The 14,945-nt window shown below is 38.1% G+C and overlaps 1 protein-coding gene across 1 annotated transcript in view; it reads right to left on the reverse strand.

Moving 5' to 3' along the window:
- Positions 1-14,945, reverse strand: part of QSOX2 (quiescin sulfhydryl oxidase 2) — a 40,964-nt gene that overhangs the window by 15,278 nt on the left and 10,741 nt on the right. The window contains exons 3-8 of the mRNA XM_050926958.1: positions 14,053-14,101; positions 12,685-12,793; positions 12,400-12,490; positions 7,634-7,779; positions 6,437-6,580; positions 3,129-3,258 (exon numbers count right to left, since the gene is read on the reverse strand). Coding sequence (XP_050782915.1) covers positions 3,129-3,258; positions 6,437-6,580; positions 7,634-7,779; positions 12,400-12,490; positions 12,685-12,793; positions 14,053-14,101 — 669 coding nt within the window. The remainder of the gene's footprint in view (positions 1-3,128; positions 3,259-6,436; positions 6,581-7,633; positions 7,780-12,399; positions 12,491-12,684; positions 12,794-14,052; positions 14,102-14,945) is intronic.

Here is a 14,945-nt window from a genome sequence, read left to right on the forward strand (position 1 = left end):
TAATCACTTATTACATTTTTCAGTAAATACCCACTTTGCATTAATTTAACATCTGTACACATACTTTGCTCACCACTGAAATGCAGCTGGTATTTTACAGCAAATGCAAACATAATACAGCAGTTTAAGACAGAATGTGAAGAAAATTGTATCCAAACTGCAGGGAGAATTTAGCTTGGCAGAATACACCTCAAGATAGAATCTTGGCAGGCACTTCCAGAGGACTTTTAATGTTCAGGACCTCGTTTTCACACCTCTCCTGAATGATACCAGCCCCTAATATAAATAAATAATAATAATGCCAGAGTATTGGTTCAATCCTGACTCAAGTGCAAGAGTGTCACAATGCTTCCTACAAAACCATGGCAATTTCCCATCAAACTTTTGACTCAATCTGATCCTACTTTATTTGAGATGTAATGTCACTTCTAAAATTGGAACTACACCTCTGCCTCGATATAATGCTGTCCTCAGGAGCCAAAAAATCTTGCCACGTTATAGATGAAACTGCGTTTTATCGAACTTGCTTTGATCCACTGGAATGCACAGCCCCACCCCCCCGGAGAGCTGCTTTACCACATTATATCCGAATTCGTGTTATATCGGGTCGTGTTATATCGGGATACAGGTGTATATTGTAATTTGTAAGTCTACTTTCATGTTATTACAGTTTGGGGAGTTTTAATTTCCAAAAACTTTTCAGTTCTCTCTTGGGAACTGACCTTTTTTTTAAAAAAACAAAAACAAAAACAAAATCACAGTTCTGGACAATGATGCATAAACTTGTAAATTGCTCTGACTATACTGCATACAGCATCAAAGACCTCAGCCACAAGTAAAGACACAACACTTGGGATGCAAATTTCCCATCGGTGACACAGATGGAGGACAAGACAAACTGCACCATACTGCTGTCTTTGATGAGTTGTAAAGAGGGTTGCTTCCAATGGCACTTTTCAGTATTATTTATGAGGAATACAGGTCTCAATCCAACTGGTCCAGATCAATTTCAATTTGGGTACATACACTTTGCATACTTAAATGCCTCATGCTGTTTCATCTGCATATGGGAGTTTATACACAACAGCTTAGGAACTGTTAAACTGTTCCAAAAATAGCAGCATTTCAACAGTAGGGGAAGTTGTCCCTATGTCTGCTTATCAGATATGCAGAGAACATTACAATGGGAGATGCTATAGAAATGAAAATTCATTCTGCAGTAACTGTTCAATTGTTTATAAGATATGTCCTGGCAGATAACTGGTTCCTTCCAACTGCTTGATTCATGGTCCAGTGTGTGCTCTCCTCTTCTGGCTATTCTCCCAGCCCAGAGCTCTCTTAATTGGTTTAATGAAAAACTCTTGAGCAGCACCTGTTTTCTTTGCTATCTGCATAACACCTAGCACAGAGAGCCCTAACCCTTGATTTGGGGGTCCTATAAACTACCGTAATATGAGTAAACTGTACACAACTGAAATACTGATACTGTATATGATAGATATTATCTATGCACTTAAAGTTATAACACCTTCCAAAAGTAATGCTGACCAGTGGAAACGTCAGGGGAAACAAAGAAGCATATGGCATGTGAACCCCATTTTAGCTGCACTCATAATAGAGGATCTGAGATAGGTATCAGTCTTATGGAGGATTCGAAAGAAAGGGCTACTGCAAGCTGCATAAATAGCCAAGAAACTAATCCTACAGCAATGAAAATCCCTGAGCAGGAGATAGGAGCACAGACTTCAGTGACTTCGCAGCACTGGGTAAATGCTTTTATGAGGCTAGCGTACAAAGTCCTAAAATCTAAGTTCACACAGACGTTTTTATTAATTGATCACAAAATATTTAGTTTAAAAAGGAGTTAAGTTCTTAAAAACACAACCTCAAATGCATCGGATATAAACTATGCATCAATGCAGTATGCTATATTTTCTGAAGTCCTTTGGTGTAAAGACCCATACAGGAAAGAAATCAGAATTGTGAATAAAATGTTAAATATCAGAAGAGAAATGTTTTTTAAAGTGTTAAAAAAAAAACAAAAGAAAAAACCCTTCTGCTGCCTAGAAGAGAGCATTTCCCATTTATTCACTAATAGCCAGGAAAATAAATTACATCAGCTGGCCAGGCTCCATCAGGAGGAACAGAGGCTGTTTTAGGGATAATATGATGGACAGATTAGCACTACACTTTCTTAAAGGAAATGAGGCCAGCTAGAGATTTCTGACCTCTGACTGTCAGAGGGGGTAAGAACCTGTCTGACTGATTTTCACATAATGCCAGATACTTGGAAATGTTATATAACTCTTATTGTTCCTCTAAACAGCCACTGATTTGCCTTGTTTACAAACAAATACAATCTGTTAATTCCTTGGTAATGAAATACGGAGAGATACTGCAGCTCATATTTAACTGGAGGTCACTTTTAACGGTTAAAATATTAGAATTTTTCCAAGTCCCATTTTCTTCATCTCACACTCACTTTAAAGATGTCTAAACTTTTGGACAAATAAATCCAAAACAAAGCACCAGCTAAACTCCCATCATCGTCACAGTATCTGAGCCCCTCAAACATTGAAGGGTTTATCCTCACAGCACCTATGAGGTGACCCTGTTTAGAGTCTTTGAAATACGGGGCTCATCAGCTATGTTCAAAAATCTTGATTAAAGTCAGCTGTATCGATAGAAGTCCAACCTAATTTTCTAAACACTGTAAGTGGTCACATAGACACAACAATTTTACAGTTAGTTTAAGAAATTCCAAGAATCCAGAGTGAGTGGGGAGGGGGGAGAAATAATCTATGCTCAGTTACAATCATTAACTATCCAGAAGAATCTGACCAACCATCCCAATTTTCACAGGTCTGTCCTGCAAGCCTGGGACAATCAGAATCCTTATTTTATTCTGAGCCATGCAATGCAACAAAGAGCATTTTAATCCTTCAGGTTTATCCACACAAGCATAACAGAATTTCTATATCGAAGATACTGTAGAAACCAAAACATGTACATTTTTAAGGGCACTCTGAAAGACATTTTCAGAAGCATAAAATATTCTGTCAAATAGCAAATTTTACATTATATTTGTAAGAGTCAAGTAAATGTAATCGAAGATTAGAAGTGTATACCTTGGCAATGACTGTAACAAAATCCTTGAAGGTCTTTAGCTCAGCTCCCTCAAGCGTCTTGTGAGTGGCAAGCTCTACCCTGAGCAGGTAATGCAATCCTGATTCAAGGTCAGCCATGTACAGTTTAGCTCTAAAACACACATATATAACGTTAAAAATCGAGGCAGCTTTCTTTCACTCATTTGCTCACCGGTTATTAAGGTAAAACTGATATGTAGTAGGCACTATTCAAACCTCATAATCTGCAACTCCACAGCGATTGCAGTATCTCCTATTTCAAGTGCAGGAATATACTGTGCAGTGCGTAGTACGGTGAATGTCAAGTTTAATGGCTTCCATAGTACTCTAATTTTAGAACAGCAATTTTATGCCACTAGTTCAGAGACTAGACAAATAAGCACAATTGCATAAAAAGTTATCTTGTGTGTTTTGAGTAAGAACTTTCTGCCTCCCAGCCCAATTTCTCCCTCTAGAGAAATCATAACCCTGACATTCTGTCAGCAAGCAAATTGCTGGTGTCATAACTTGTGACTTCTCTACACGGTTAAATATAAGTGGAGAACAACAGGCTGTGAGGGGAGAAGCTTTCTGTTTAACAGAAGTATCTTTGAGGAACAATGCCAAGGAAACTGACAATAAAAAAAATGAAAATAAACCCATGTTAAGAAAGAGGGAATTTAGAAATTCTCCCCAAATGTAGCAGTCTCACTAGAGAGACCTTGTGCACCATAGCATATTTAAGAGAGTCAGTTAATTACAGAAGATCCCTGATCGCTCTGCCGTTGACTCCGGAACTCCACCGTGGGGAGAGGCGGAACCGGAGTCAATGGGGGAGTGGCAGCAGTTGACTCACTGCTGTCCTCACGGCCAGGTAAATTGACCTATGATACGCCGACTTCAGCCACACTATTCGCGTAGCTGAAGTTGCGTATTTTAGGTCAATTCAGTGTAGATATAGCCTTAGAGTTTGTATCCTTCAGTGCTTTTAGATTACAAGCCCAAGTTAGTACCAAACACAGCAGAACAAACAGAACTGGATACAGACCCGACAGCCTAAAGTTTCAAAAAATTCCTGAGGACCCTAATGTCTTATAACCCACATGATTAAGAGAGCCGATAAATCAGAAAACCAGCTTATTCTGACAGCAATGGTTGCATAATGATAACAGTACACTTAAAAACACTTGAAAAGCTGCAGTGGAGAACTAGTAAACTTCTGGGTTTTTTTATGAAAATAATGTGAGACTCAGTTTCCCTTCTCCCCTCGTACTGTTCTGCCATGTGTGTAGGGGTTAATTTATTTTTTGAGACAAGGGAATGACTGTGTGGAAGTCACCTAAACATGAATGAATGATTAGGAACTAAAATTACTGAGGAATAATTAATGTAAATCCCTAGGCAGGTAAACAAGTCTGGAAAGGCACCACACGAGGAAAATGGACTATCCTGCTTTGAACTGGTTGAAAGAGGTTACCAAACAAAGAACTGCCAAGCCTGCTACAGGGGGGAGGTCAGTCTCACTGAACTCAAGAACTGACCTAAGGCTGTGACAGGAAGGATATACCCTGCAGAAAGAATTTGAAATCTACCAGTGTCTCCATGTTGTAGATGGGTGATACCTGGTAAGGGAGGCAGGCATATAAGCTGTTTATTGTTTTCAAGATATGTTTTATCTATAATGCTTTTGATTTCAAGTAAATACTTTGATTTATGGAGCTGGCTGGACACTGTTTAAACCTGTCATAGCCCCTGAGAGAGAACAAGATGTGAACTAAACTCACCCCTGCTAAAGTGATCACAGTGAATTGCAGGAGGAATTTTAGCCTAAATGCCCTGTCTGGAAGGGAAGGGATGTTGGCTCCCACCCAAGAAAGGTGATGGCTAGAGGCCTGAGTGGCATCCCCTCATGGAGGCCATGAAGAGGTTAGAGATACAGGTATCTCAAGAACGGTGACAGCTACATTCTGAATGATACAGACTACAGATGTATTCTGAGTGGCCGAGAGTCACCTCTTTAGTTAACAATGTATTCACTTAATAACAGTTATAAAAAGTTTGTTTATTAGTAGGTCTGCTGACTTCTTAAATATAGTTGTCAGTATTAAATCATCAGGCACACAAACAATCCAGCTGGGAGATAATTATACAGTGATCTTATATAAAAAATTGTATTGTACAAGCACCAAGATTGATAGAATCATTCCTGTTAATAAGATACTCATTAGCTACAAAAATCAGTTATCAAAACACAATGTTCTATATAAACTGTTAAAAGAAAACAACAGCCATCTGTCAAAAAACACCAAAGAGGGCTGACACTAATAGTAACCATAACAAAAAATGAAAATAAGTACAAAATGGAAGCACTCAGTCCTACATCTTTTCCAGCTAAAGATGTTGAAGGATTATCTCACTGCAAAGCTCTTGTATCCTTCTCTCAAACAGTCAGAGGGTGAACATAAACCTAAGTGGATTTGGTCTGATAAACATCTTTTCTGGTGACTTTAGGGTTTTCTAATGTATATGCATTTACCTAACACTTTCCAGTGGTGTCCTGACTCACCACTATACAAACAAATACTGGGTTCGCTGTTTTCTGTAGGTTTGCCAAAAGCTTGTTGTTAAAATTTTTAGTACTGACTATTTTTATTTGGGATATTGATTTACAAGCTAAAGTTTTCCAATGAAAAATAAACTAGTGAACCCTACATTTCAGATACTGGTTTGAACCGCAATCCTGCTCACACTGACACCAATGGGAGCAGAACTGAGCCCTGGATTTTTTAAGTAAAGCATGTGTTTAAAATAAAAATAGTCTCTGATAGAACTTTCTTCCAGAGAAATGCAGATATTTGCTCCAAATGCAGATTGAAAATATTATTTGAAGCTTCTTTAAAATCCCGAAAACATCAGTCATAATTGCAAGAAAGGTACATTCACTAAGCAGAGCATTTACTACATCTTTGCTGCTAGGGCTGAATTAATTTACCAGTGTATCTAGTATACTGTGAAAAGGATCCTACTGAACAAACAAATGAAAGCAATGCTGTACAATGTGATCTGCAAGACATTTCATTGCTAGGATCCCTTTACTATTCGCACACAATCCTTTTGTTCTGCTCAGCAGGTCTTCGTGTTGGTTCAGCTATTCAATTCCGGATGTATCCTTTGAGTAGCTATGGAATCAAATAAAGCTTTCAGCTACAGTAAGATGTTAAAATCAATTATTTTATAGCTTCCCACTTGGCAATAACAACTCTGGATTTTAACTACCAACCATTAAACTGAAGCTCAACAGCACCACTTACTTATCAAATTCCTTCCATGCCTTGATTTCTGTGCCCTCCTGTTTACTTTGCTTTTTTGGTAGTGGAAGTTGTGAAACAAGTTTTCTTCTCACGCCGGGCAGTGACTTTAAATAGGAAGAAAAGAAAGACCGAAGAGGCTTCAAACTGCAGACGAAAGGACAGTGTAAGGGTTAAAAATCACCTCAAGCTAAATGATTGACAGGAACAGTTTAATATATCTGTGAAATTGGAGATTCGATTTTCTTTACTCTTTCTTTTAAAAGCCTGGTAAAAGGCGGCATGTTTGCAAATTTTAGAAGCAGCAGCAAAAATAATTAGGACTAGTGGCTTGCAATACCATTCAAATGAACAGCAACATCCCATTTTCATAAAGACTTCAGGTCATATTTGTACACCTTACGCAGGCAACACCTTCACTGAATCCAACAGGTGATTTGATTGAGTCGGATCTGTGGGATTTGGTACTTAATATTTTTATTTCAGATCTGTCCCAAACCATACATATTCTCCTCACAGGCATTGCAATAATCAGTCAGTGATACTGACTGGCAGCAACGGAAGACATTACTAATACAGAGTCTCTTCCCAAAACCTCAATGATATCCTATTTATCAACATCACTAGACTATCAGCATGTCACTAGCTACTCCTCAACAGCTTATATTTTTAGAACACTTTGCACTGACACCATCAGCCTGGAGTTTCTATTTCAGAGATGGAGCATTCTTCTTTACCACTCATTTTACAAGCAAGTTTGTGAGCAGTCTAAACTCACCACTGCAGTGAAGTTATAATTAATCACTACAGCATTTTGTTTTTTCTCTCAGATGAAGGAAAAATCTATTTTTTGTTCTCTTAGTCCATTTCAATGTATTATAAACTCCTACAGAGAGTCAGCTGTACAAGTATAAGATTATTAAAAATGAATGGGATATTTTTCATACGCAATGGAATAGCTGTCTCAACAATGTCTGAGATTGTCAGTTTCTTCAAATATGAAGAGTCTGAACATTAAACTTCAATCAGTAAAATGAACTGACCACATATTGGGATACATTGCCTTTATTTAAATACACAAATAAAACCTGGTTATCAAATACATTCACTTGTATGTGAGGAAACTAAGGCAACGGTTTTAAAGCTTAACTGAACCCCTCAAAGTACTGCAAGTATCCCTTACAAATATATAGTACTTACATGTTAATTAATCCATGGGACCCATTTGGATAGATCAGATAACATGAAGGGATTGAGGTAATACCAAGTTTCTCTAGAAAAGCCTTATCAGAATTCAGCACTCTCCTTACCATAATGTTTTCATACTGAATCAAGTCTAAGATCACCTGGGTGATGAGAAGACAACACAGAAGAGTTACACACTGTTCAAAGAATATCCAATTCTTGCAAGAAAGGACAAGTATATTATAGGGAGTGCACCATACTTTTAAGTAAGCTAAGATGTTGATAGAACCACCTTACTATTCATCAAGTATATGTATATATTAGGACTGTCGATTAATTGCAATTAACTCATGTGATTAACTCAAATTAATCGTGATTAAAAAATTGTGATTAATCGCAGTTAAACAATAGCATACCAATTTACATTTATTAAATATTTTTGGATGTTTTTCTACATTTTCAAATATATTTATTTCAATTAGAACACAGAATACAAAGTGTACTGTGCTCATTATATTTTATTATTTTTATTACAAATATTTGCACTCTAAAATGATAAAATAAATAGTATTTTTCAACTCACCTCATAAAAGTACTGTAGTGTGATCTCTTTACTGAGAAAGTGCAATTTACAACTGTAGAATTTTTTGTTACATAACTGCACTCAAAAACAAAACAATGTAGAACGTTAGAGCCTACAAGTCCACTCAGTCCTACTTCTTGTTCAGCCAATCGCTCAAACAAGTTTGTTTACATTTATGGGAGATTATGCTGCCCGTGACTTATTTACAATGTCACTTAGAGTGAGAACAGGCATTTGCATGGCACTTTTGTAGCAGGATTGCAAGGTATTTACATGCCAGATATGCTCAACATTCACATGCCCCTTCATGCTTTGGCCACCATTTCGGAGGACATGCTTCCATTCTGATGATGCTCGTAAAAGAAATAATGCATTAATTAAATTAGTGACTGAACTCCTTGGGGGAAAACTGTCTCTCTCCTGGTCTGCTTTACCCACATTTTGCCATATATTTTGTGTTATGGCAATCTCGGATGATGACCCAGCACACGTTCGTTTTAAGAACAATTTCACTGCAGATTTGATGAAATGCAAAGGAAGTACCAATGTAAGATTTCTAAAGACAGCTACAGCACTTGACCCAAGGTTTAAGAATCTGAAGTGCCTTTCAAAATCTGAGAGGGATACGGTGTGGAGCGTGCTTTCAGAACTATTAGAAGAGCAACACTCCAATGCGGAAACTACAGAACCCGAACCATCAAAAAAAAGAAAATCAACCTTCTGAAAATGAACATGCATAGGTCCCCACTGCTTTGGATCGTTATTGAGCAGAACCCGTCATCAGCATGGACGCATGTCCTCTGGAATGATAGTTAAAGCATGAGGGGACATATGAATCTTTAGCACATCTGGCACATAAATATCCTGCGACGGCAGCTACAACAGTGCCACGCAAACAGTTGTTCTCACCTTCAGCTGACACTGTAAACAAGAAGAGGCAGTATCTCCCATAAATGTAAACAAACTTATCTGAGTGATTGGCTGAACATGAAGAAGGACAGAGGACTTGTAGGCACTAAAGTTTTACTTGGTTTTATTTTTGAATGCAGTTTTTGTACATAATTTTTTTAATCTCTCGACAGCCCTATTGTTTATTAGTATTCCAATATGGACACTAACAATTTCTGTTGAACAGAAATTTTACTTCACTGGGAGAAACTATTTTTTCTTGTCTTCTGAGCTCTATGATTTTTCCTTAACCCATCCTGACTTTTTTCCCCCTCAAGTCTCACATGTCTGAAGACCACATGAGAGAGAGTGATGAAATGTCCTGGAGAAGCCTCCAAACGCAGATGATAAAATTATATTTGTCACACACCCACTGGTTTGTGATGACATGTTACACACATACAAGGGTTTTAAAGCCAATTTTTCAGACACTGGTTTCCATTTTTCTGAGCTCTAATAATTGTAGGGACAATTATTTGACTCCATAGTTTAGATGTCAAAGTTTATGACTTGTGGACACAATTAAGGACTTGAACGTCTACATCACCTGAACATTAACTCCCAAAATTAAGCTTGCAAATATGCAGGCCCAGTTAAGATTCCGATGAACATTTGGCTCACAACTCTCTCTCCATTTCAGTCATTCAAGGTCCCATTACTAGAGTCATCTTCGTCTCCTGCCATTCCAATGACTGTCCTCCACAAATCTGTCTATTGGCTCACTCTTACCATATCAAATCAAACTCTTAATTCTCAACTACAAGGTCCTCAATAATCTTTTCTTTACTTCTTTTATTTTCCACTCTGCCCTTCTCTGTGCTCTTCCCAATCCTCTCTTTTCACTCCCCCCTTGTTGCCCCCACACACTTGGCTTTATACCTTCTGCTATGCTCCGTTACCCCTCAAGCTTGGGAGGTACGCCCCATAAACATCCACAAAGCCACTCCATTACTCTCCTTTGCCAGAATGCCTACAAAAACTTGACAACAGTTAGGCTGCTGGTGCTCGGAGATCACAACCTATCACTGTAGCCAGAACTCTCTCATTGTTTCCTTATATTCCTCCGTCCGTCTGTCTGCATCCATCTATTGTCTCTTATCTTATACTTAGATTGTAGCCTCTTTGGGGCAAGGACAGTCTTTTTGTTCTGTTTGCACACCACCAGGCCCAATGGGGTCCTGGTCCGTGACTGGGGCTCCTAGGCATTACAAATAAATAATAATACAAATAAGAATATGCTGCTCCCTATGCCTTAAACTCTCCCTTAGATTCACCTCTCACCATTCACCTCTCTTCTCCAGCTAGCTCCTTCAAACCCAACTCTTCAAATCTCTCCTTGTTTCTTCTCATTAGTGATAAACACCTACACCTCCCTCTCCTGAACTATTCTGCCATGTGTTGTGTGCGTGTCTTGTCTTATTGAGTGTAAGCTTCTAGAACTGATGCGTGTGTCTATTTCACTTAAACACTGTATGTAAACTTAGAACACTATACAATGTTAGTAGAATTTCCATTCTTGACAGCAGATACCATCAGAGTATCTTCCATTTTTCAGAAGGCAGAGAGCAGAAGGCAATAAGACTACAGAATGAACAAAATAAAATGCTGAGAAGCTTTGTTACTGATACCTCCTTGTATCTCAGTAATGTCGATTTTCCACAATTAACCACAGTGAACCAGCGCCTGGGAAGCAGTCTGCTTCTGAACATGGTTCTCAAAGCTGGCAGTACCCCACATTCCGGTTGTGCCACTGGCCAGCTCCTAATCTAACATAATTACAACTGTCAAACACACACTGTATGTTTCTATACAGATTATGCCTAGTAATCATGCAATTTGTTTTTCTAACTTGTCCTAGATTTTGGCAGTAGCAGAAAACTAACAAAAGTTGTGTAGGCTAACTGCAGCTTTTTAGATGGTGAAATGGGGCCAAATCAAATTTCATAAAAAATTAATTCTCCACCTCCTCATACTTCAGTTCAAGATGCTGAAAATATTTACTATCCAGTCTACACTGGAATGATGGCACAATATTTTGTAAGTGTCCTTAAGTTTCACATTTAATTAGGCAATGTGGCACATAAAGCTACCCCATTCATGTATAGCAAGATTTATATGCAGGGGCAGACTGTCATCTCCTCAAGGCAAGGACGATGTTGTCTAGCACACTGTAGCACTGGCATTATCTACATCTCTCCCACCAAGCAGCTTGTTTCAGTCCAGCATTTTGAATCCCATAGTGGTTTCAATATTGCTTTAAAAAAAAAAAAAAAAGCTTGTCCCCTGTGCAGCACTTCAATATCCATGGTTAGTTAATTCGCTGTTGGCCCTTTCCTGCTGCGAAAGACTCTGCTGTGTTCTTTACTTGGCACATCCAAAGGAAGGCTAAGTACCCCAAAGGGGTTCTTATCTCACTTACTTGCTACAATGACATATTTAACTGCTTCACTGATTGATATAAATCACACACAGAAATCTGTTATAAGATTTAAATGGGCAATTAGGCCCTGACTCCAAGAAACGTTAGCAGCTTGGGCCAATTTGAGACATTAAATAAGATATGTATGAAAAACAGCATATTACCACATTATAACAGCATACAGGATATGCAATACCCTAAACGTAGGATCATACAATTCCTAAAGTCTCTAGTACACCTCAGCACAAACTGAGCTAAGACCATCATCATCCAAGAGTTCTACTACAATATTCTGCACTGTCTTGCTTTTGGTGGCTTTTTTATTTTAATTAGTGTGGTGCATGGACCACACAGACACATAGTAGATCATACAGATTACAGTAAAATAACGATGTTGCAAAAGCTGACCAAAAGGAATAAACTTTATGAATGGTTCTCTAATAGTGATAAAGAATGTCATTCATGATCTGAAATATTTTTCCTGTGATGAGGTGAGGTTTGACAGTCACAAGTATTTTGCTAATATTGAGGAGAATAAACTAAACTTCCACTAAGGCATGAAAGGAATCCAAAGAGCCAGAAAAGTAAAATTGCATTTCTTTAAAAAACACACTCCTCCCTGTGACTAAAGTAAAAGCCAATGTCTTATGGCATCACGTGGCTTAGTCATATTCTAAATGCATATGATCTGGCTTTCACAACTTACATGTCAATCCTGCAAGCAGGCGCACCTTTATCCACATGAATAGTTCCACTGACTGAATAAAATACCACCTCAATTGTATTATTCATGATTTAAATATTGGATTAAACTCACAAGTCACACATTACCTCTCGCCCGACATAGGAGTTACTACTTTCAACCACAATGGCAGTATAATGATGACTATTCTGGTCAAAAAGAGAAGCAATCTCACTGGACCTTTTAAGAAAGGAAAAGCTATTTAGCACATGAAGAATTCAATGTTCTCACTGCCCACAACATAAACTTACTCTAAGTATTTGTTAAACAGCAATACAAAAAACATTCTTTATCCTTGGAAATAGTCCTGACATTTTATTTGAGTAGCATACTAAGTGTACAACATTTTCTATTATTTCAAACAAGATTCTTACAGAATCGGATCCAAGGGAGGGCAAGCAGGTGGTCTTGATTCTTGGGAATGGTTCTGTAGAAAATCAATCATCATTTGACGAACAGTTTGGAGCTCACGATCTGACCCTGCTAAAAATAGATAAATAAAGAACTATTCAGAAGACAGAAAGGTATCACTAAATTCAGGTTGTCTCATTCTCTGATGAGTTTTTTTAGTTAAGAAGCTAGGTGACAATGTTTGTTTTAGGAGGGGGTAGAAGTACTTTTATTTCTAAGATTAAGTTTGTGGACTTTTTGTAGAAGTCGTTTTCCCCAAGAGCTTAAAAATACCAAAGACATTTCTTACTCAAAACAGCTCACCTGTGTCTCATCAGTTTCGTCTTCAATATACAATCATCTTGCTTCATCCTGGTCTACACTCACACACAAACAACACTTGTAGTGGCAGGAGTTCAAGCAGCTTTTTTGCAATGGAGATGTTCAGTGACCGAATGAATGCTTTCTGTTCGCACGCTGGCTAACAGCAAGCATTGAAAATTTGAGCCATTGGTGTAACACTCTTACTAAATGGGCCAGGTAAGGTAACAGCCAGCCACAAAGGGCAACAAATACTGAAGGGTTTTTCAGTTTAACCTAAGGTTTGAAATGGGGGAGGGAGGGGAAATCAAGCCTAAAAACGGATTCCTTAAACTTTTTTGCTAACAGAAGCAACCCACTTGCAAACCCTAAAAATAGCAGGTACAATTGCAATAAATATTCTACCAGAAGGGTCAATGGCACAGGTGGTCTGTTTTCTGAATTCTGGCCTTTTATATGTTAGTCCATTTGAAAAGATGTGTTACTTTAGTCTGTAGCCAGACCACTTCACGGTGTGACCATATCAGAGCCATAAAGTCCAACGTTGTTTAACATTTAAATGAAGGACTTCTAATAAATTCAGGTGTTGGAGAAAGTAGTGCTGGTAAATCAGAAGGTGGCAATCTTCCATTGAAGTCAGAGCCAAGCAAGTGCTTCAACAGGGACATCACACTGCTAAGAGGTATGTGTTTTTTTAATGAGATTTAAAATGAAGGATCTGCCCACTTGCAGCAATAAAATACTACAACATATTTTAAAAGCACAGAGGTGTTAACTCTACTGTACCGGACAAATGTAAACTCTAGCAATTACATTCTGCCATCTAAAATTTTCCCTGCAGTTTCATTTTCAAAGGATATTTTAATCTTATATTCTAAACAGTTGCTTACAGTGCTGTTAAACAGCCTGTGTATTCCACTTAGGGATGTCTGAATTTTATTTATGGGTAAAGAAACCTTGTTTATTATATAATGTACTCTGGGATAGTAGGATAAATGCTTTTGAGATAGGTTAGAGTGGGGTTTTCTTACCTTTGTAATTTTCCCCAGTTGTGAACTGCTTTGTAAATGCTTTGAAGTACTGTGGAGTGAAAAAAAAATATTCCTTTGAAGACAACTCATGGCTCAAGGGGAAAAAGTACTTCAGGAAAGCTCAGTTCAGAGGCAGAACACAATTTAATGAGTCCTTGCTTTTTACAGTTTTAATTCATCACATATTATTACTCAGCTTACAGACAACCAGAATATACAACTGAAATTTTACTCTTGCCTGGTAAATTCCAAGGGCTGATCCTCAGCTAGTGTGGGTATAATGGTTGCTGATTTACACCAGCTGTGGATCTTGCCCACTGATCCTTAAACAATCAAACTCTAATATGTCAAAAATTCCATATGGATTTTCTCAGGAAAAAACAATTTTCAGAGGCATTTTGAAAAATTCAGCTGAAGTCTCCAAATTCATAGAGAAGGTTCGGATCGAGAGGTTGACTCATACTGATGAGTTACTTATCAATACTATTAACTGATGGATGTACTTGATAGATTGGACAACTGGTCTGAAATCAACACAATGCAAGTCAATAAAGACAACTGCAAAGTTTCACAGGGAAAATTAAATGCACAAATATAAAATGGGGAATCGCTGGCTAGGCAGCAGTACTTCGGAGAAGGAGCTGTGGGTTACAGCAGATCACAAACTGAATAGGAGCCAGCACTACAGTGCAGTTGCTAATACCCTGGGGTGTATTATTAGGAATGTCATATGAAAGACACAGGATGGGATTGTCCGGATCTAATTGGCACTTGTGTTGCCTCAGCTGTGTCTGGTTTTGGGCCCCACATTTCAAGGAAACAGTCCAGAGCAACAAATATGATAAAGAAGTTTAGAAACCCTGACCTATGAGGAAGTGTTAAAAAATGGGAAC

Source organism: Gopherus flavomarginatus, chromosome 17 (genome assembly GCF_025201925.1).
Source record: "Gopherus flavomarginatus isolate rGopFla2 chromosome 17, rGopFla2.mat.asm, whole genome shotgun sequence".
Taxonomy (NCBI): Eukaryota; Metazoa; Chordata; order Testudines; family Testudinidae; genus Gopherus; species Gopherus flavomarginatus.